Here is a 22,955-nt window from a genome sequence, read left to right as displayed (position 1 = left end):
GGGGAGGACTAAAAGTTCCAACTCTCTAATCACGTGGTCTCTCCTCCTGGCAAACAGCTCCTATCCCCCCCCCCCCTTTTAAAAATATTTTATTTATTAGAGAGAGAGAGAGAGAGAGCATGCACGAGCAGGGGGGGAGGGGCAGAGGGAAAGGGAGAAGCAGGCTCTCTGCTGACCAGGGAGCTGGACGCGCGGCTTGATCCCAGGGTCCTGAGATCATGAGCTGAAGGTAGATGCTTAACTGGCTGAGCCACCTGGGTTCCCCTAACTTCTGACATTTTAATTATAATGTGTTTTGGTGTGGATCTCTTTGGGTTCCTCTTACTTAGGATTCTCTGTACTTTCTGGACATGGATGTGTGTTTCCTTCCCCGGGTAAGGGAAATTTTCACCCATTATTTCTTCAAATAAGATTACTGCCCCTTTCTCTCTTTTCTTCTGGGAGCCCCATGATGTGAATGTTAGTTTTTTGATGTTATCTCATAAGTCCCTTAAGCTGTCTTCACTTTCTTCATTTTTTCCTTTTGCTGTTCTGTTTGGGTGAGTTCCACTGCCTTGTCTTTGAGTTGACTAATCTTTTCTTCTGCTTCATCTAGTCTGCTGTTGAACCCCTTTAGTGTATTTTTCAGTTCAGTTATTGTATTCTTCAGTTCTGTGACTTCTATTTGACTTTTTTATATTTTCTATTTCTTTAAGTTCTCACTATGTTTACCTAACCTTCTTCCCAGTTTGGTGAGCATCTTTATGACCATTGATTTGAACTCTTAATCAGGTAAATTACTTGTCTCTGTATCCAGGGTTTTTTTTTTTTCTGTAGTTGAGGATGTGCCAAGACCTGTCAGTGTCCCAAACGGGAGGATCTCAGCACCTAGATTCAAACTAACTGGAAGCCAGACCCTGGGGCATCAGCTTTTAAATGTATGCAATTATATGCAGTCTTGTGGGACTGCAAATGTCAGCCCCACTGGCCATCAGAGCCAGGCCATCTGGAAGTGTCCCCTGGATGACAGTCACGCAGAAATTGGGGCTGCAGATGTGTGTAAGAGCTCTTTTTTGGGTGATACCAGAAGCTGGAGCAAGGAAGAGGGCCAAGATGGTGTCCACAGCCTGTGTTCCCTTAGAGCAACTCCATAGGTCACTAAATATGTGCCAAATGTGAAGCCTGCCCCTCAAGCCAAAGCTAACCAGACAAGCTAAGGGGCCCTCTTCACAGAAAGATTGGGGAATGTGAATCAGTCTGCTGTTTGTGTAGTCGTAGCCTGCCAAGAACCATCTCTTCTGTTACCACAGTCTTGTGGAACCCAGCAATGCAGCCCACCCTGGCCACGAGAGCCGGGTGAGTAAAGACATCCTCTGGGCAGTAGCCAGAAAATTTGGGGCTCTAGGTGTAAAAACCGCTCACTCTCTAAAATAAATAAATAAAATCTTTAATTTAAAAAAGGGAGAATTTTTTTCTCTGTTGGTTACAGACCGTGGGACCCACAAGTGTAAGTAAGCCCCACTGGTCACCAAAGCCAGGTGATATAGAGGGGTCCCTGGTAGCAGTTGCAAAAATCAGGGCACCAGACGAATATAATCTCCTTTCTGGGTGACACTGATCATTACAGTCCCATGGGACCAGGAATGAAAGCTCCCCTGGCCTCCAGATCAAGAGGCATCTCCTAGGCAGTAGCCCCCAAAATTGGGGCAGCAGACACTTGTAAAAGCTTCCTTCCAAGAGAGATTAGTGCTCTGGAGCATAGCAAAGGGAGAGTGTGAAAATGGCATCCACCAGTTTCTATCCTTGGCGAGTGTTCCAGGAGGCTCTTAGATGTGTGTGTTAAATTAGATGTCTGCCTGTAAGGCTGATGCTTTAATATAAGCAGGTGAGCCTCCTTGACTTTTAGTCTGGTGAATTTGAAGGATCGAAATGAGACAGGCTTATTTTGAGCAGATGATGTATATGTGATAGCATATAGATTTTTAAAAATTCGACTTTGTTTACTGTTTTGTTTTTTTTTTCCTTCCATTGGGAAGGAAAGAGAAACCTCTCTTTTGTCGTCTTGGTTTTATTGCTTTTCTAAGCATTTGTTACTGATCTTAGTCACTACTCAGTCTGGTATTAACTGCTTTCTTGGCTTGAGATAGCTAAGTAGTGAGACTTTGGCAGAGTGTATTGAGACAGCTCTTCAGTTGAATTCAATCTAGGTTTGGGCCACTGTTTCATTGTTACATTTAAAGCACTATCTTTTCCTTTTCTTTCTTTCTTTTTTTTTTAAGATTTTATTTATTTATATGACAGAGAGAGAGATAGAGATAGTGACAGAGATAGAGAGAGCCCGAGTGGGGAGGAGAGGGAGAAGCAGGCTCCCTACTGAGCAGGGACCCTGATGCGGGGCTCAGTCCCAGGACCCTTTACCTGTTCATTATCTCACAGTTCTTTAGACCAGATATTTCAAAAGCATTCTCTGCTTAAGGTCTCACAAGGCTGAAATCAAGGTATTGACTTGGCTGGGCTCTTATCTGGAGACTCTGATGAAGAATCTAAGGGAGAATCTGTTCCAAGGTCATTTAAGTTATTGGCAGAATTCATTTCCTTGTGACTGTAGGACTGAGGTTTTTGTTTTCTTGCTAGCTGTCAGCTGGGTTCTTCTCTCAGCTTCTAAAAGCTGCACATATTCTTTGTCATGTAACGCCTCTCCTCTTCAAGGCAGCAGGGCAGATGCATTGAATCCTTCCAGTGCTTTGAATTTCTCTAACTTCCCATTCTGCTACCAGCTGCAGAAAACACTGCTTTTAAAAGGCCTCCTGGGATTAGGTTACACCCACCAGATAATCTCCCTTTTGCCATAATCACTCCACTGATAACACATTCTGTAATATAATCACTTCAGAGATATCTCATCATATTCATAGGTTTCCACCCACACTGAAAGGGGAAGAAATTATATAGGGGCAAGGGTCGTTTAGGGTCTTTTTTTTTTTAGAAATCTGTTTACCACACAGCATGACAGAGAAGACCCAGACATACCTGTGTTTGAATCTTATTTTTGCCCTTGTTGACTGGAAGAGGGAAGTTATCTGTAAGCTTCCTGAGTTTGAGTTTTCTCTTTAAAGTGGGGATTATAATACCCTTGCAAAATTTTGTGAGGATTGTGTGTCTATGTGTGTCTGTTTTAAGAGTCTTTGTGGTATTTTCAAAAAGTTGGACTGCCATTTGGTTTCCTATTTATGTATCAGTTGGAGAGTTTGTTTGTAATTAGGTTCCAAGGTCCTACTCTCTAGATACATTGTTTTAGATTAGGGTCTGGAACCTATTTTTAAAACATTTTGTTTTGGGGTGCCTGGGTGGCTCAGTCGGTTGGGCGCATCTGCCTTTGGCTCAAGTCATGATCCCGGGGTCCTGGGATCGAGCCCCGCATCGGGCTCTCTGCTCAGCGGGGAGCCTGCTTTTCCCTCTCCCTTTGCCTGCTGCTCCCCCTGCTTGTGTTCTCTCTCTCTCTCTCTCTGTCAAATAAATAAATTAAAAAAAAAAAAAAAACATTTTGTTTTGTGATTTTGTTGTGCAGTCAAGTTTGGAACCACCAGTGTAGTAGAAAAGAATCAGAGACCTGGGGTTGAATCTCACTCAGCTCTACCCCTTACTGATTCTGTGCCATTGGGCAAATTTCTTAACCTCTGTGAAGATAACCTGTAACTTGCAGGGTTGTTGTGAGGCTTAGCAATTATGTATGTACAGGGTTTGGCACATAGTACATATCTAATAAATGATAACTGCTGTGGATGATGATGATGGTGATAATGCATTTATCATCTAGATTCCAGGTGAGCTTAATGAGCTATCATTGACTTGTGCCACAAATCTCTCCCCACTTCTTCATCCATCCCAGACTGTATTCCAACCATACTATACTTCTTTGTGTTCCCTCACTGTGTTTCTTCATTCCTCATTGCTTCTGATATCCTGATATATTTTATATTTTTAGAAATTCTGCGCCCTTACCTGGTGAGCTCATCTTCTAGAGACTTTTCAAATGTTCCTTCTTCTGTGTAGCATTCCTGATCCACATCCTTCTAACAGACTTTGTCCTCCTCTGTCGTTTCATAACATTTGCCACTTATGTCCATGAAAGCACTTACTGCATGGTATTACATATTCTCTTCCCCCCCCCCCCCCCCACTCAAATAGTGAGTTCCCATCCACTGTCACAGTGCCTGGTACGTAGTTAAGTAGGTATAAAAAAATGCTTATTGTTGATTTTGTATATTTATAAAAATAATATATGTTGTGGAATTTGCCTTTATTATAGTTTACATACAAAAGAATATGGAAGTTATCTTAAACACAGTATGAGCCAGTGGTGTGGTATGATTTCTAGAAAAAGCAAGGGGCACCTGGCTGGCTCAGTTGGTAGAACTCGCAACTCTTGATCTCAGGGTTGTGAGTTCAAGCCCCACACTGGGTGTGGAGCCTACTTAAAATTAAAAACAAACAAAAACAGGGGTGCCTGGGTGGCTCAGTCGTTAAGCATCTGCCTTAGGCTCAGGTCATGATCCCAGGGTCCTGGGATCGAGCCCCGCATCGGCCTCCCTACTCAGCGGGAAGCCTGCTTCTCCCATTCTTCCTCCCCCTGCTTGTGTTCCCTCTCTTGCTGTGTCTCTCTCTGTCAAATAAATAAATAAAATCTTAAAAAACAAAACAAAAACAAAGCAGAACACATATGTGGTTTTAAGCTACATAAAAGGAAAATAGGGAAAGGAACCAGTAGTTATTGAGGAAGCTCTTTGGATCAAGCACTGTGCTGGATGATTTTCACATTATTTCCATGATAATCCTGTCAGGTAAATGGTGTTAGGAAGAGACAGACTTGAGCTACTTTTAGTAATTTACCAAGGTCACAAAGTAAATATTGAATCTGGGATTGAACTTGTGTCTGTCTCGTTCCAAAACTCTTCTTCAATCTTTAGTGTTACCAGACTTCTCTATTATTTTTGATTTATAAGAGCTAATGGCAGACACTCCACCTTGTTACAAGGTAGTGTCAAACCAGTGGAGGAAAGCAGAACAGTGAAAAACCATTTCCTTCCCATATTTTTATGGTCTTTGACTATATTGGTGGTAAAGTGTATGCCGCTAGGTGGTGCCCTCGCCTTGATGGAAAAGTAAAATGGTTGAGACTTGGGTCTGAGTCCACCCCTCTGCCCCCCCCATACTAGCTAAAAGCAAAATATTGACATTTCTAGGAAAAATCTGCAAAAGGGAGAAGTAACAATGTGTAATATAGACAAAGAACAAGCCATATATGAAATGGAATTCAAGTCCAGATTCTGCCACTTATTAGCTTTGTGTCTTCAGGCAACTCATCTGTTTAGCTCTGAGTCCTATTTTCTGGAATGGGCATCATATTATTTACTCATAGAATTATGAATATCAAATTGATATAATAAAAAGTATTCCAACACAGTGTTTGGGACTTAGGTTCTTTTTTTTTTTTTAAAGATTTTATTTATTTGACAGAGAGAGACACAATGAGAGAGGGAACACAAGCAGGGGGAGTGGGAGAGGGAGAAGCAGGCTTCCGCCAAGCAGGGAGCCCGACGCAGGGCTCGATCCCAGGACTCTGGGATCACGACCCGAGCCGAAGGCAGACATTTAACGACTGAGCCACCCAGGCGCCACGGGACTTAGGTTCTTAATGAATGGTAGTTACTGTTGTGATTGATAAAATGAATCTCAGATTCAGAAGAATTCTACAGGGCCTTAGGAATTGAATCACCAAAGTAAGGTGAATTATACTCAACTAAGTTTTTATGTTAAATGTATTGTGAGTTTTTGAAAACTGTTAATCTATATGTGACTTCAAGTAACAATTTTTACCCAGCCCAGTGAAATGAGTACTCTGTCTACCAGTTGTGCTGTTCATCAGAGTTGACTGATTCCCCAAGGGATATGTCATCTGTTCTCTTTTCTTTTAGTCCATCACAAGAGAGATCAGCAGTGTATCATCGTGGATTATTAATAGTTTTAGCACTGACTTTTTCTGATAGTGCCTTATTTCCTTGACTGTACATTATTTTTTCAAATGTTAACATCTCAGGCTTGGGATTCATCTTACAATCATTGTCATCTTAGAATGGATGCAAAAAGGTATTATTTTTAGGTTAATGTATAAGTTCAAGAATGTCTTCACTTTTAGGGGTACCTGGCTGGCTCAGTTGTTAGAGGGCTTTTGAGTTTGAGCCCCATGCTGGATATAGAGATTACTGAAAATTAAATCTTAAAGGGGCGCCTGGGTGGCTCAGTCGTTAAGCGTCTGCCTTCGGCTCAGGTCATGATCCCAGGGTCCTGGGATGGAGCCCTGCATCGGGCTCCCTGCTCTGTGGGAAGCCTGCTTCTCCCTCTCCCACTCCCCCTGCTTGCGTTCCCTCTCTCACTGTGTCTCTCTCTGTCAAATAAAATCTTTAAAAAAAAAAAAAATTAAATCTTAAAGAAAAAAGAATGTTTTCACTTTTGTCCGCTTAGATCTGCATCCTCTAAGAACTTCTGTTGTTTCGTCATTTCATTATGAAAAATCACTCTAGTGATATCTGCCTTTTTTGTAAATTCAATAGCTTTTTTGTAAGCATCATCTCTTCTCTATGAATTTAACACTGAAAATGACCTCCTTTGGGCAAGATGTAAACTTCTGCTTAATCTCTGTGATTGGTACATAGATATCATTTTGTTTTATTTTCTAAATGTGTATAATATAATTATAAATTAAAAATAAGGTGATGAAGGGGCGCCTGGGTGGCTCAGTTGGTTAAGCGACTGCCTTCGGCTCAGGTCATGATCCTGGAGTCCCGGGATCGAGTCCCGCATCGGGCTCCCTGCTCGGCAGGGAGTCTGCTTCTCCCTCTGACCCTCCCCCCTCTCATGTGCTGTCTCTCTCATTCTCTCTCTCTCAAATAAATAAATAAAATCTTTAAAAAAAAAAAAAAAAAAAAAATAAGGTGATGAAATGTTAGCCAAAAGAAAGCTTGGAAACAGTATTAATATGAGACCTAATAGACTTTAAGAAGAAGAAAATTTAAATTTTTACAGAAAAAGAGAATAATAAAAACCCAATATCACATAGATAACATTCTTTAACAACAGTGGAATAAATGAGAAATCCCTTAACAAAACAGTAGCCACTCGCTGCCTTACACACATACTTCTAAATAATTCATTGGTGAATGTAGAAATCATAATGGAAATTATGAAATATTTAAACCTGAATAATAAGGGACCACATGTTAAAACTGCATCTAAGGCAGTCCATGATTTATGATTTAAGTTAATATAAAACAGATTGAAAATTAATGAGCTAAGCATTAAATTTAAAAAATTAGAAAAAGGTAATAATAAAGTAACAAGAAAATAAAGGAAATTTTTAGGCCAGAGTCCTTTATTAAATGTAGATGTCAAGGGGTGCCTGGGTGGCTTAGTCGGTTGGGTTGTCTGCCTTCGGCTCAGGTCGTGATCCCAGGGTCCTGGGATTGAGCCCCGCATTGGGCTCCCTGCTCAGCAGGGAGTCTGCTTCTCCCTCTCCCTCTGCCCCCACCTCCCCACTTGTGCCCTGTCCTGCTTGCTCGCTCTCTCAAATAAAATCTTAAAAAAATATATATAGATGTCAAAATCCTAAACAAAATACAGCAAACCATACCCAGTAATGTATAAACAAAAGGTATTATGACCAAATGGAATTTATTCTGGGAATAGTAGGATGCTAATTTTAAAGTTAAAGTTATTTACCATATTAATAGATCAAAAGAAGAAAAACTACATGACCATTTGAATAAATGCAGAAGCAGTGACTAAAATGAAACATGCCTTTAAGATCAAGCAAACTAGGAATAGAATAGTCTTAACCTGATAAGGGGTATTTGCTACAATGCTACCAGTGTATTTAATAGTGAAAAAATAGAAGCATTCTCTTTAAAATCCACAGTAAACAGAGGTGGCTGTTTTTGCTGCGTCTTTAAATATTGTACTCTGGAGGTCCTAGTGAATGCTGTAAGACAAAAGATAGGGAAAATAAAGTCTTGGAAGGAAGAATCAAAATTAGTATTTGCAAATGATGTTTCTGTAACTGTACTATAGGTCCTGGCAAACGTGTACCACAAGAATAAGAAACAAAAGAATTCAAAGAAAAAGGATTGGAAGGGAAGAATAAACATTATTGGTATTTGCAGGTCTGATGTCTACATAAAAAAAAAATTCACAGGGCACCTGGGTGGCTCAGTAAGCTGAGTGTCCAACTCTTTGGCTCAGGTCATGATCTCTGGGTCTTCAGATCGACCAGTAGGGCTCAATAGGGAGTCTGCTTGAGGATTCTCTCCCTCTCTTTCTGCCCTTCCTCCTGCTCATCCTCTCACACATGCTTTCTCTCTCAAATAAATAAATAAATCTTTAGAAAAAAATTCACAAGAATCTACAGAAAAACTATTCGAATGACTAACCTTCAGCAAAATTTTTGGATACGAAATAAATACGCAGAAAACATATAGTGTTCCTTATATGACCCACAGACAATTAGGAAAAATTTATTAAAAAATATAATAGCAAGAACTGTAAGTTATTAGGAATATGTTTTACAAGATAAATGCACTCCTTTGATGGAGGAAAACTCTAAGACATCATTGAAAGACTAAAGGAAGATCTGAGCATTGAAAAAGCTCTATACTGTTCCCAATTTTTTTTTTTTAAGATTTTATTTGACAGAGATACAGCGAGAGAGGGAACACAAGCAGGGGGAGTGGGAGAGGGAGAAGCAGGCTTCCCGCTGAGCAGGGAGCCCGATTCGGGGCTCGATCCAGGATCCTGGGATCATGACCTGAGCTGAAGGCAGACGTTTAACCGACTGAGCCACCCAGGCACCCCTGTTCCCACTTTGAGACTCCATCATATATATGCTTATTTCCCTTAAATCTATAAACATGTGTGATTCAGTCAAAGCCACAATTAGGCTTATCAAAAAACTTGACAAGGTGATTCTAAAAGTCATTTAAAATGGTAAAGAGGCAAGAAAAATTTGAAGAGTAAGGAGTTGGGGGACTTGCCATTCCAGATGTTAAGGCTTTTTATGAAACTATGGTAATTTAAATGATACGGTGTTAGTATAAGGGGAGAGAAATTGATCAATGGCACAGAAGAGAAATAGAACCACGCATCTATGGAAGTTTAGAATATGACAGCATTGCAAATCAGACATTGTCACCCAGTAAATGAAGCTGAATCATATGGAAAAAATAAAATTTACTTCCTACCTCATGCTATACACAAAAATAAATTCCAGAGTTATTAAAGGTACAAAATGAAAATTCATACTTAATAAGAATGTATAGAAGAATGTCTTTATGATGTCAAGACAGAATAGGATGTTTTATTTTTTTAAAAGATTTTATTTACGGTGCCTGGGTGGCTCAGTCAGTCAAGCATCTGCCTTTAGCTCAGGTCATGATCCCAGAGTCCCAGGATTGAGCCCCATATCAGGCTCCCCACTCAGCAGAGAGCCTGCTTCTTCCTCTGCCCCCCACCCAACTTGTGCTCTCTCTCTCTCTTTCTTTCTCTCTCTCAAATAAATAAATAAAATCTTTAACAGAAAATGAAAGATTTCATTTATTTGAGAGAGACAGAGATAGCGACAGAGATAGCAAGAGAGAGCACGAGCAGCGGGGAGAGGGAAAAGCAGGCTCCCTTCTGGCAGGACTCAATCCCAGGACCCTGGGATCATGACCTGAGCTGAAGGCAGACACTTAACCAACTATGCCACCCAGGCGCCCAGAATAGGATTTTTTTTTTTTAAGATTTTATTTTTTTATTTGACAGAGACCTAGCGAGAGAGGGAACACAAGCAGGGGGAGTGGGAGAGGGAGAAGCAGACTTCCCACCAAGCAGGGAGCCCGACGTGCGGCTCGATCCCAGGACCTCGGGATCATGACCTGAGCCGAAGGCAGATGCTTAATGACTGAGCCACCCAGACGCCCCAGAATAGGATGTTTTAAAGCACAAACCATGATAGAAGAGATTCGTAGATTTGACAACATTCAGATTTTAAAACCTTTGACCACCACCACCAACCAGAAGACACCACAATTAAAGAGAAAGACAGCCTATGGACAGGAGAGAAGGTATTTACAATGCATAAAACTGGCAAAGGATTAATAACCAGAATATATAAAGAAATCCTACAAATGAATAAAAAAGACAAAAAGAAAACCCAAAGAACACATACAATCAAAGGACAAAAAGAATGCCCCAAAATACAAAAGAATGCCCCAAAAGAAAATGTACAAAGGATATGTACACTCAATTCATGTAAGAGTAAATAAGAATGGCAATAAATATGACCAGGTTCTTATTCTCAGTGATACCAGAAAATGCACATTAAAACTCCAGCAAGATAGTATTTTTGTCACATTGCCAAGGATTTATAAAGTCTGATTATACCTAGCGTTGGCTAGTGATTAGGGGTATAGGAACTCTACTGAATCAATACAGTGTTGGGACATAAATCAGTATAACCACTTAGGAGAGCCATTTTTGAGTATTTAGTAAAGTTGAAGGTATGCCTGCTCCACATAAAAATGGAACTGTATTCCATTTCAGAGCATATGCTTGACTTTTTTTTTATAGAAGTGTTACCAGGAGACATATAGTGATAGTTATTGCTGAATTATTGGGATAGGAAAAATTAAAAATAACCTAAATGTTCTCCATGGGAGAACTGATACATTGTGGTATACTTATATAATGGAATACTATATAGCAGGTAAAATGTACATATATATTCTCAAAATGGATTGTGTGTGTGAATATATACACATAATTCTCAGCATGGAAAAATATATACATATGTATGTATAAATGTATATGTATAAAATATATATGTATTATTTATTCAACATGAACAAATCTCAAAATAATATTAGCAAAAAAAGCAAAGCAAATTGTTTGCTGTTCTATTACTGTTACCTAGAACAATGCCTAGAGATTTTAATAAGTACTTGCTGAATCAATGAATGATGTTAAAGTAGGTCCTCCATGCAGCAGCATCTTTGGTGAGCAGGCTAAACCTCAAGCTTTCCTGCTTCCTTCTGTTTTGTTGACTCCTCTTTTTTCCCTCTAGATGATGTGTTCTTCCAGGGCAGAGATATATTTTATTCCTATTTATATTCCCTGGCTATTAATGTTCCTGGCCCAGAATAGGTATTTAATAAATGTGTTGAAGTAATTAGTGCATATTGCTTATTATAACAATGCCCTGTTAAGAGAGGGCTTTGGATCAGGAATTGCAAGAACTCAATTCTCCTGCCTTTTGGGTTGCAGAACCGTGGGCATTTTTTTTTTTTTTTTAAACCTCTCTGAGCCTTAGTTTTGTTTTGTTTTCTTTCTTTCTTTTTTTTTTTTTAAGATTTTAATTATTTTTTTTTGACAGAGAGAGAGAGAAAGAGCACAAGTAGGCATAGCAGCAGGCAGAGGGAGAAGCAGGCTCCCCACTGAGCAAAGAGCCTGATACGGGACTCGGCATAACCTGAGCTGAAGGCAGCCGCTTAACCGACTGAGCCACCCAGGCGCCCCTGAGCCTCAGTTTTCTAAGAGAAATACCCGTTCTGCCTAAATCTCCAACGTCAGATTTAAATGTGTTATATGAATGTAAGAGATTTCTAACATTTCAGCAGGGAGAGAAAGTATGTGGTTGTGAAGTTACTGTGGGAGTAACTAAGCTGTGTATTCTTAGCACTGTCTACATTCCTTTTAGGAGTTGTGTGAGCAAATCTGTGTCCCAGAGGAGTCATCATTTCTTTTTTATTATCTTTGGAGCCAGTTTACCAACCCAGTTTCTCTTCTTGCAAAGGGAGGTTGGCCCTAAAATAGCCAGAACTCTGTTTTGTGGGGTTTTTTTTTTTCCCCTAAGCCATGAGAACAAAACTTTCTTTGGTACCAGAACTATGACTCATGTCTGAAATATGTGTGTGTACAGAGGACAGGAGAAGAAGGAAAGTCAGGAAATTCATCTGGTTGCACTAGACGCCAGCTCCAGTTACCTTCTATCTGGAACTTGGCTAGTGTGACCCTGAAGCAGCACGTACCTTGGTTAGCCCAAGTACTGATAACCTGAAAGGTTGATCCTCTCATGTCTTCAGAAGAAAAATCATGAAAAGTCACTGAAAAATATATATGTTTATTATGTTGGTATAGTGGGTCTTAAAAGCGGGATTGAAATAAAAACTTTGGCATTTTGATGGACTAGCATAGTAAAGAACTTTGCTTAACAATAGAATATTATTCTATATGTGGATTAGTAAAAGGAGTTTTACTTTACCAAATGTAAGAAAATAAGTAGTATAAACTCAGATAAAGGGAGAGGATGGATGTTTGGTGGGAGAGAACCTGGGGCAATTGGTAAACCTCAAGCTGTCCAACTGTAGAATTTGATGAGATGAGAGGTAGGCGTGGAGCAAATCACTGAGGACACTGTAGGCTAGGCTGTGGTAGAGTGACTGTAACCCCTAACCAGGACATTCTGTTAATTATTATGCCAGGACAACAGGAATAATTGAACTGTTCCAGGTAAATCAGGTCGTATGGTCACCTTATTTGAAGGTGAAGAAGAGCCATTGATATGGTCACATACCCTACAAGGAATGGGAGGTTAAAAAAATTTTAGGCAGGAGGCTTGGGCAAATCTAAATAATCTTGACTGGAAGGGAATGAGAGAGGTGGGCTAATTGCCAGATGAAGATGTGTAATTGAAAATGATTGTTGTTGGTTAAACAGGGTAAAGAATTTGAACATCTGTAAATGCTGTTGGGAAAGAGCCAGTAGTCAAAGAAGTTGACAATTAGTAGAGTGAGAGACCTAAGGAAAGGTGATAGGGTATGGAGATCTTTTCCATATGACAAGTGAAAAGGAAGCAAGAGTGGTTATAGATGTGGGTGAACTTTCAGGGTAATAGCAAGACCTGATGGGACTAGGAGGTTGTTAGCTAGCTTCCAGAGTTTTCAAAGAAGCATTTGGACAGAGGAGGGGTAAAGTGTAATGGGCAAGAAAAGAATGCTTTCTCCCGTATAGGTTGTCACAGGTACTTAGGTAGAAATATTTCTGAAGCACAGCTGAGGTAATTAAGGGCCATTGAAGGAGAGTTTCAAGAAACAAGTGGTCAGCAGCAGCAACAGTGCTTTAGACTGGTGGTATATGACAAAACTGGAGACTACTAGTTTTGTCTGGATGGCTCAGTTGTTAAGCGTCTGCCTTCGGCTCAGGTCCTGATCCCAGGGTCCTGGGATCGAACCCCACATTGGGCTCCCTGCTCCATAGGAAGCCTGCTTCTCCCTCTCCCACTCCTCCTGCTTGTGTTCCTGCTTTCACTATCTCTCTGTCAAATAAATAAATAAAATCTTAAAGAAAAAAACAAACTGGAGACTACTAAAGCAGTCATTGGAGATCTGTGAGAGTGTAGTTTGGTATAGTGGTGGGAAAGAAGCTAGATTGCAGGAGTGGATGAAAAGTTAAGGCGTGGACAATTTCCAAAAAGCTCCTCTGTGAAAGCAGTGAGAAAGGAGGTGGTAGCTAGGGGGAGATACGGGGTTTTGCTTTTGTTTAACAAATGGTTGGGAATTGAGCTTGAGGAAGGACATTAAAAAAGTGCAATTACTTGGTGTGTTTGGTTTTTCCCCTTGGGGTGTGGAAGAAATGTTGGGGATGAGTACATACAGGGCCTCTATGTGTTAAGGAGGAAGGGACCATTTGATGACCGTGAAAAGGTTGGTTGGGCCAGATTTTGAATAGTCTTGAATGGCATTATGAAGAAATGTTGACTTTATCTATTAGTCCAAGGAAGGTTTTTAATATCTTTGTCTCCTGTAAGAGTCTGTGCTTCAGAAATATTACTCTAGCAATAGCAAAGACTGGAGTAAAAGGTAGCCAGACTGAAAGGAGACAGATTGCCTATTAAGCATGTAGTGATGAGAGCCTGAATTAGGGCATTGGCAGTTCATGGGATGGAATAATAATATTTGATAGTTCAGAGGTGGAATGAACACAACTTGTGGTGATGGAATGAAGGAGAACAGGTGTAGAACCTAGAGATTTCCATCTGAGTTGACTAAGTAACTGGTAAATTCACACTAAGAGACCCAAAAGAAAGAGCAAACATTTGGTATTGGGGTGATTTATAACAGCTTTATTGAGCTATAATTCACATACAATGCAATTCACCCATTTAAAGTATACAATTCAGTGCTTTTAATATATTCACAGAGTTGTGCAACCATTCCCACAATCAATTTTAGAATGTTTTCATAAAGAAACCCGTACCCATTAGCAGTCGCTCCCTATGTTACCCCACCTCTTCCCCTCCCCCCAACCCTAGGCAACCATTAATGTACTGTTAGTCTCTATGAATTTGCCTATTTTGGACATTTTATATAAATGGAATTATATGGTCCTTTGTGACTAGCTTCTTTCACTTAGCATAATGTTTTCAAAGTTCGTCCATGTAGAGATCACTTTCTACCTTGTATTACGCTCACCTCTTTGCATGTTTTATCTCCTCCTCTGCAATATTAGTGCCTTGAGGGCAGGGACTATTGTTACATATTCTAGAGCTGTATCAAGCACATATTTTTGTATTCAGTTGTAACTTAGGAAATATTTGATACATCATAAGTTAGAAGTTAACTGAGTAACCACAAAATTAAGTTAACCAGAATGATCTGCTCCCATACATGCTTACCCACTGAGATGTGTTTATGTTTGCTGTCATGGAATAAGTAGGTACCGTGCCAGTGGTTCTGGTTCTGACATTAATCGTGTGACCTTGGGTAAATCATTTTACTCTCAGGAGACACTTTACTTAAGTGAAAATAAGGATAAAAATCCCAACCCAAACTGAAACTGAGGAATAACTAAGATAATTCAAGTTGATGGGATTTGGATAGAGTTGGGGTTTATCCAGAGAGCCGCCTTCTTCTCAGAAGAAGAGATTAATAAATGTTTGGCTCTATGACCCACTCCTCTTAGGATAGGAGTAGCCTTATTCATGGGATTAGGTATTTTGGCCCCTTGATTCTTTTCAGCCCCCATTTTCAAGGTCCTGGCATGCTGCTGCTTTTGTCACCATCCTGGGGCATTTTACCTGTCTCATGTTCTCTAGCTTTTTTCTCTGAAATACTTTAGGTGCTTATTTCTTAAGGACACTAACCAATACACTCCTTATTTTGCATAAATTCCTGTCTCTTAATTCCTGTTGTCTTAATGGGCTGCTTGTAGTTGAATATAAAAAATTAAAAGTTTAAAACCCACCCTATCCACCTTCTTGAAACAAAAAACTTATAAATGCAGTCCCCTCCTCCATCTTTTAGGGAGTTGTTCATGCTTTTATTTAAAAAACACATATTGGGTGTATACTTGAAGGTCATGTATCAATAAATAATATTGTCTTTGACTTCCAAGATCTCATGGCAGTTCAGGGGAGGAGGCAGACATATAAACAGATAATCACAGCAAAAAGTGGAAAGTGCAGTTGCAGAGCCATGTGCGAGTGGTTATGGGAGCACACCTGGAAGAAGTGATTGGGACCGTGTTTTGAAGCAAGTGTCACCTGACATTTCTGCACTAACAAGTGTAACACAGAAGCAGCCTGATGAAGGGGACCTGCATTCTGTGGCCTCACAACAACCGGGTGTGGTGGAGGTTTCCGGCTCCCCATTTTAGAGAGTAGTCCAAAGCTCAGAAAAACCCAGTGGCTGACTCTTGAACATAGCTTCTAGACTCAGCTTCTGTGTTTGTCCCCTCCCCCTCTCACGGCAACCATGCCCCTTATGCAAGAATAAAAGGTAGCCATGCAGAGTACTACCGTGCCCTGCCATCCCCTTCTCTGTGTCGAGCCTACTGCCAGTGTCCCCGGTGCATTGAGCATTCCAGGGCTGTAGCAGTAGTGAATATTGCTGATGTCATTGTTTGCCTTATTGGGATTTTGCTCTTTGTTTCACAGGGAGCTGTGATTGGTATAGACGATGAGGACGACAGCACCTTCACAATAACTGTTGATCAGAAAACCTTCCATTTCCAGGGTGAGCTAAAAGAAGAGATTCTTTCTCTTCATAGCCCCAACTGCTTCTTTCCTCCTCTTTTGGGTATTTGCAGGATGCCTTGAATGGTTTTGCAACTGATTCTGCATGAATGAGTGCACAGGAACGTTCTGGATGAAGTGGTACTGCAGGTTAGACAGGGATTTGTATCTGCAGTGGATACAGATCTGTTTGAGGCGACTGTGGATCTGGCTGCAATTGGAGATTAAAAATATAAAGGATAAAAATCAGTGAAGGGAGAGAGTGATGGGCTGCTGCTGCTGCTGGCTTGTGTTTACAGAAGGTTGCTGATCTTCTTTATCGAGGAGTATGGTTCTGCCTCTGCATGAAGAGTCTAAAGACTGTGAAGGTTGCAGTGTTTGTCGGTGTAAAACTCAAAATGTAAATTAAATTGAAGCTAGTGGCAACCTTTGGCTTAAAGGTTTTGCTTTGCTTCAAGAACTGCAAGTTTGCATTCATTTCATCTGCATTTCTGTGTCTTGTCTGCCAGCCGTCATTTCTCTGCTATTATCCTTTTTGTAGTTAATAACACCAATGCCATCTGCCACTGCTATGTTTCGACATTGCATGCTATGGTTCACCGGTAGAAAGGGTAAGATACTGTATGATCATTCTCATTTCATCTTGCTTTGAAAACTAAACCAGCAAATAAAAGCGATTTTAATGATACCGTCCTAATGTACCTCTCATCTACTAGGAGTGTTTATAATGTTTTTGTTATTTTGCCTATCCAGAGTAACCTCTATTTTACATTTAAAGCAGTCCAAGAAACTTAGAAATGAGAAGCTTTGGAGATGTTAGTAGTTTCTCTGAACTACAAGTGACAATGCACTGTGATAGATGCTAGGTATACCAGGGTAAATAAATATTAAATAAGTTGATAGCTTAAAAATGTTTTGATTATGAAGTCTAACAGTGACCAGGTATGTTATATGAGATGTTGCGACAGCTATTGTCCTTCCATTGCTAGGATAGTATACTGAAGTTATTTTTCTTCATTGTCTTGTTTAAGAAATTGACACATAGAAATGAAAGATGCAGCTTAAATATGATAGAGACAAACCAGTATAACTCAATTGTGATATCTCTAATCCTTTTAGGAAAAAGCATCCTTAAAATATTTATGGTGTTTGGTCATACTCTTTATTCAGAGCTGCTTAATTAATGATGCTTTCCTGAAATTTTCCACCGCATTTAACTTTATAAAACATTTTAAATATTATGAAAGCACAGGGCCTTTATTTTTAGGTTGAATATATAATGCTGCTTATAAACTAAAGCAGATAACACCCCCGCACTGAAACTCTTTACTTGATTAAAGATGAATACTTTAATGTGTTTCAAGTAATAGCTGCTGGATGCAGGTGAAGGCTGTAGTATGGAATTCTCTCCTCTGCAGTTATTAAGGAGATAACTCCTTTGGACTTCCAGAAGCTGTATTATTTGCCTGTTTAAAAGAGAGGAGACTCAGTCCTCTAGAGCAAGGGCACCTGTACCTTCTGATTTACTTTTAGATTATTTATGTTAAATAGTCTCATTTATGTGGCTTCCTTGTAAAACAAGCAATTCCTTTAATTCCTTTAATGATTTAAATGACAAGTGTTACTAAGACTTAAATGTATTTTTAAAATGATTTCTTAGTTCTGAGACTGTCAGATTGATTATTTTCTACTATTATAGTAAGGGGAGCTTCAGGCAACATGACATTATCTGGTTTTTGTAAAGAACTCACTAGGACACTCTATATTCTATATATTCTTGGCAATAATTAGAGTTATTTCACATAGGCCCTTACTCATAAGAAAATCTCTGAAAATTTGATAAAAAGCTCTCAATGTCTGATAGATCTTAGTTCTTGATTAGAATTGAGAACAAGTTTGGCTGATATATATTAGCATATGCTTAAATGTGTTGAAGTTTTTATTTAATTTATCAGAATTTTCTTAAAGCAAATAAAGTATCAATTGACGTATCTCTAAAGCTAATTCTACTTACTATCAACTATTAAAGGGAAAGCTAGAATTTGTTGAGATACATTCATTTATTCAACATCCATTTTAGACATTATTTTAAGTTCTGGGGATACAGTAGTGAACAAAACAGATAAAATTCTTTGCCCTCTTGGGTCATCCATTCTGGTAGAGGAGAAAGCCAATAAAATAAAAAGTTACTTAGTGTGTGTGTGTATGTATATGCTAGTAAAATATAAATAAGAGAGTGCTAAATCCTGGGGAGAAAAAAGTAAAGTAGGAAAGGAGAAAATGAAATAGAAGTGAGGTTGTGTATAGGTGGAGGGAGGTGTTGAAATTTGAGAGTGGCCAGGGAAAGACTCATTGGGATGGTGCCCTTTGGTGAAAGACCTGAAGGAAGTGAGGGGACAAGTTTTAAGGCTTTGTTGGGGATGGTGGTACATCATTACTAGGCAGAGGGAACAGTAAGTGCAAAAGAGTGTGCCTGCCATATTTGAAGAACAGCAGGGAGGCCAGTTCTAGTTGGAATGCAAATAATCATGGGGAAGCGTAGTGGGAAATGAGGTATATGAGGTAACAGAGAAGTTGATCATGTGACCTTGACTGCCATAGAAAGAATGTTGAATTTTATTATGGAGAAGAGAAGCCATTAGAGGGTTTTGAGCAGAGGAGTGACATGATGTGATTTTTTAACAGTATCACTCTGGCCACTCTGTGGATAATAAAATGCAGGAGGCAGGGACAGAAGCAGGGAAACTAGTTAGGCTATTGTAATTCAGAATAGAGGTGATGGTGGCTCCCACAGGGTAGCAGTGGGGATAGGGAGGCAGTGAGAAATGGTTAAATTACATATGTATGTTTAATCAACTTTATTGAGGTATAATTAATATACAGTAAGATGTACACATTGTAAAGTTCAATGAGTATTGACAAATTTATTTAGTCATAACTGCTACCACAATCAAGGTATTGAACACTTCTATCACCCAAAAGATTCCTTTCTTCTTTCAGTCTCTACTCCCAGCCGCTGGCCCCAAGCAACCACTGATTGACTTTCTATCACTATAGATTTTTCTTCCGGAGAGTTTCACGTAAATGGTATCATACATTATGTATCCTCTTTTGTCTGGCTTTATTTTAGCTCAGCATAATGTTTTTAATATTCATCCATGTTGTTACATGTATTGGTAGTTTTTTCCTTTTTATATTGTTAAGTGTAGTAGTGTGTCATATGATACTGTATTTTAAAGGTTAAACTATACCATATGAAAGAAAGGAGTCTAGGTTGACACCAAGATTTTTGGCTTGCCACAAGAATGGAGTTGCCATTAACTGGGATGGGGAAGACTGCCGGAGGAACTAGTTTGGGGAAGGGGATGTGGGCATCAGGAGCTTAGCCTTGCACATGCTTATAAACAATTCTAGATGCCTATCAAACATCCAGACAGAGATGTCAAGTAGGCAGTTTGAAGTGTGGAATTTAGGAGAAAAGTTCATGCTAAAGAAATAAATTTGGGAGTCATTGGCATATAGATAGTATGTAGAGCCACAAGAATTTAGGAGTAAGTGCAGAGAGACAAGAGGGGTCCAGGTAATGAGCCCTGAAGCACTCCAGCATCTATTTAAAGGGAACGGAGCTGAGGTAGAACTAGCAGAAAAGATTGAAAAGAAACAATGAAAAAGGAGGAGGAAAACTAGGTGAATGCAGTAGCCTGGAAGCCAAGAGAGAGTATTTCTAGAAGGGGAGAGGCATCAGCAGCTGTGTCAGATGCCCCTGGTAGATGAGTTAAGTTGAGGGATGAGAAGGGATCAGAGGATTTAACAGGTAGGAGTCCACTGATAACCTTGAGAAAAACAATTTTTTTAAAAGATTTTGTTTATTTGAGAGAGAGAGTGTGCACAAGCTGGAGGGAGAGAGGGAGAGAGAGAGAGAATCTGAAGCAGACTCCGTGCTGAGCACAGAGCCCGACTTGGGGGTGGGAGGAGAGGGGCTTGATCCCACTACCATAAGATCGTGACCTGAGCCAAAACCAAGAGTCGACGCCCAACCGGCTGAGCCACCCAGGTGCCCCAAGAAGAACAATTTTAAGATAGAAATATACAGTGCTTTCAAGCTTTGCTGTGAAGGGAAGGTAAGAAATAACAGTAGTAGCTGGAGAGGGGAATGAGAACAAATTTTTTTGTGTGATAAGGGAAATAATAGTATGTTCCTGTGGTATTGGCAGTGATTCAGTAAAAAGGGGAAAATTGATGCAACAGAGAAGGGGGAGAATTGCTGGATGGAGTGTTCTTGAGAAGGCAAGAGAGGATGGCACCTAATACACAGGTGAGGAGGCTTTGCCTTTCGCTAAGAGCACAGATGGTTCATCCATAGCAAGAAGAAAGAAGGTCAAGTGTATGAAAATATATGTAGGTAGTTTGTTACCTATCACCTTCATTTCCACTATGGTTTAAGTCTCTAGCTACCCTCCATGTCCTGTATCCTGAAACATCATTTGTTTATAATAAAGAGGATTGGTACCAGGAAAAAAAAAAAAAACTTACCTGAAACAATAGATTACTTGTCATTGCAATGATTAATTCTGGTAACTTGATATTTCAGAATATCTCCAATTTTAAAGACATGCCATAAAATTATCAAAACAAAGTTAATTTTTTAAAAAGATTTTATTTATTTATTTGACACAGAGGGAGAGCTAGTGAGCAAGAGAGAGAGAGAGAGAGCGAGCAAGCACAAGCAGGAGGAATGGCGGGCAAAGACAGAGGGAGAAGCAGACGCCCCCATGAGCAAGGAGCCCGATGTGGGGTTTGATCCCAGGACTCTGGGATCATGACCCGAGCTGAAGGCAGATGCTCAACCAACTGAGCCACCCAGGTGCCCCAAAACAAAGTCAATTTTAATTAACTTCAGATTTGAAAAAGAAAGAAATATTCTCTGTAGTTTTTTTTCTTTAGATAATTGAAATTACAGTCCTAGCATGTTAGAGCTTTAAAAAGGTTTGAAAACTACAACTTCACTCTATCCTTTTTCAGAGATTAAAAATAGTTGCCAATTTATCTTTATAAACTGCCTCTTTTTCTTTTGAACAAGGGCAAAAGATCCCCTTTCTTATCAGTCAGCTAAAGTTGTTTGCATATAGATTCTCTAATAGACATTGAATGGAAAGCTCAACAGACTGGCTGTTGAGTTCAAACATAATTGTGTATGTAGTACATGTAACTCCCCATTCTCAGAACTGAGAGTATACTGGTAAATAAGACTTGGGCCATGATGTCAAGGAGCTTGTAAAGAAGTAACTGGAATGTAATGTGAAATGTGCTGTCATAGTAGAAATACGTAGAAGACACTGAAATAATGAAGAGGCAAAAAAGACAGTCACTCAGTGTTTCACAGAAGAGTAGGGTTTTTTGTTACCAAGTAATTATTTTTATAATAATCAAAATTAAAAATCACAGTAACTCTAAAAATTTCAAGATGTGCAGCGGTATATAATGTAAAAATTAAAGGTTCCAATCACCAGGCTCTGCCTCCCTCCTCTTGCTCCTTATCTCCTCTCTGTGGCAGAGTTCTGAAGATTGGAGAAGTTTGTTAGGCTGAGAGATATTGTAGCATGTGCAAAGGTATGGAAATATGTTGCTGCCAGTGTGTTCAGAGAACTACGAATGTTTGGTACTGTTAGAACGATGAGGAGGAGATGAGGCAGAGGCCTACATCTAATGTATAAGGAGGTTATATTTTTATCCTGAGGTCAGTGAAGAGCCAGCGAAGCAGAGTTTTAAGCAGAGAAGAGACAGAGTAAGACATGGGCTTTAGATAAATAGTTGATTGTTGGTAAGGCCCTGAATGGGTTAAAGCAGTAGTAATGGAGAAGGAGAAGAGGAAATAGACTTGAGGGGGTTTTTTGGGAGAATTTTTATTGTTATGTTAATCACCATACATTACATCATTAGTTTTTGATGTAGTGTTCCATGATTCACTGTTTGTGCATAACACTCAGTGCTCCATGCAGAACGTGCCCTCTCTAATACCCATCACCAGGCTAACCCATCCTCCCACCCCCCTCCCCTCTAGAACCCTCAGTTTGTTTTTCGGAGTCCATTGTCTCTCATGGTTCTAGACTTGAGATTTTAGGAGGTAGATCTGTAGAAACTGGTGACTGCTGGGAAATGGGAGGTGAGAGAATGATAGTCATATAAAGTTAGTGTTCTTGGCATGGCTTACTGTTTGGATGTTGTCAACATCTGAAGTAGAGAAACCAGGGAAACAGGTGGTGCGGGACCTCTTATGTCTGTGGGACACATCATAGGTATAGATGGTGATGGCAGTTGGATCTGAGTTTGGGCTGAAGATGGAGATTTGTGGCTATCAAACTAGCAGTTGAAAAATTGAATGCCTAAGAGCTAGGCATATAAGTAAATGAGTGAGGAGTAAAGCTAGATGAAGACTTAAGCAATTTAGAAAGCTCATGCCGTTTGAAGGGTTAGTTGCTACTTAGTTCCAGACAGTTGTAGGCTTTTGGTAATGCTGTCCAGTGTCGCCAGATTGTCCAGTTTTTCAAGAGAAGCCAGAAAATCAGATTTTTTTGTGGGTGGGATTTGAGTATGTGTGTGTTAAATTTCCAAATTAAACAATAACAGCAACAAACTGTGTAGGCCGATGAAATGCATCTGTGGGCTAGATAAAACCTCTCTGTATTTTCAGTCTCTGGTTAAAACCATAGAATAGTGGGTGTGAACTTTCTGGGAGATCTGAATGAGAAGAGAGCTGAGGACCAAATCTGGGAGCACATTAGAGTGGAACCATCAATAGGCTCAAAGGAATGATCAGAGAGATTGGGATGAAAGCTATTAGTTTCAACCTATGCAAGTACTGTATTTAGAGTTGCAT

At 39.8% G+C, this 22,955-nt stretch overlaps 1 protein-coding gene across 4 annotated transcripts in view; it reads left to right on the top strand.

Annotated features, from left to right (window-relative positions):
- The window catches only part of OSBPL9 (oxysterol binding protein like 9), a 183,447-nt gene that overhangs the window by 38,220 nt on the left and 122,272 nt on the right, over positions 1-22,955 (top strand). For all 4 annotated transcript variants that reach the window (XM_032429168.1, XM_032429160.1, XM_032429151.1 and 1 more), the window contains exon 3: positions 16,001-16,079. In XM_032429168.1, coding sequence (XP_032285059.1) covers positions 16,001-16,079 — 79 coding nt within the window. The remainder of the gene's footprint in view (positions 1-16,000; positions 16,080-22,955) is intronic.

The sequence above is a fragment of the Phoca vitulina genome, unplaced genomic scaffold (assembly GCF_004348235.1).
Source record: "Phoca vitulina isolate PV1807 unplaced genomic scaffold, GSC_HSeal_1.0 scaffold2, whole genome shotgun sequence".
Classification (NCBI taxonomy): Eukaryota; Metazoa; Chordata; class Mammalia; order Carnivora; family Phocidae; genus Phoca; species Phoca vitulina.
This window is presented reverse-complemented; position numbering and strand designations above follow the sequence as displayed.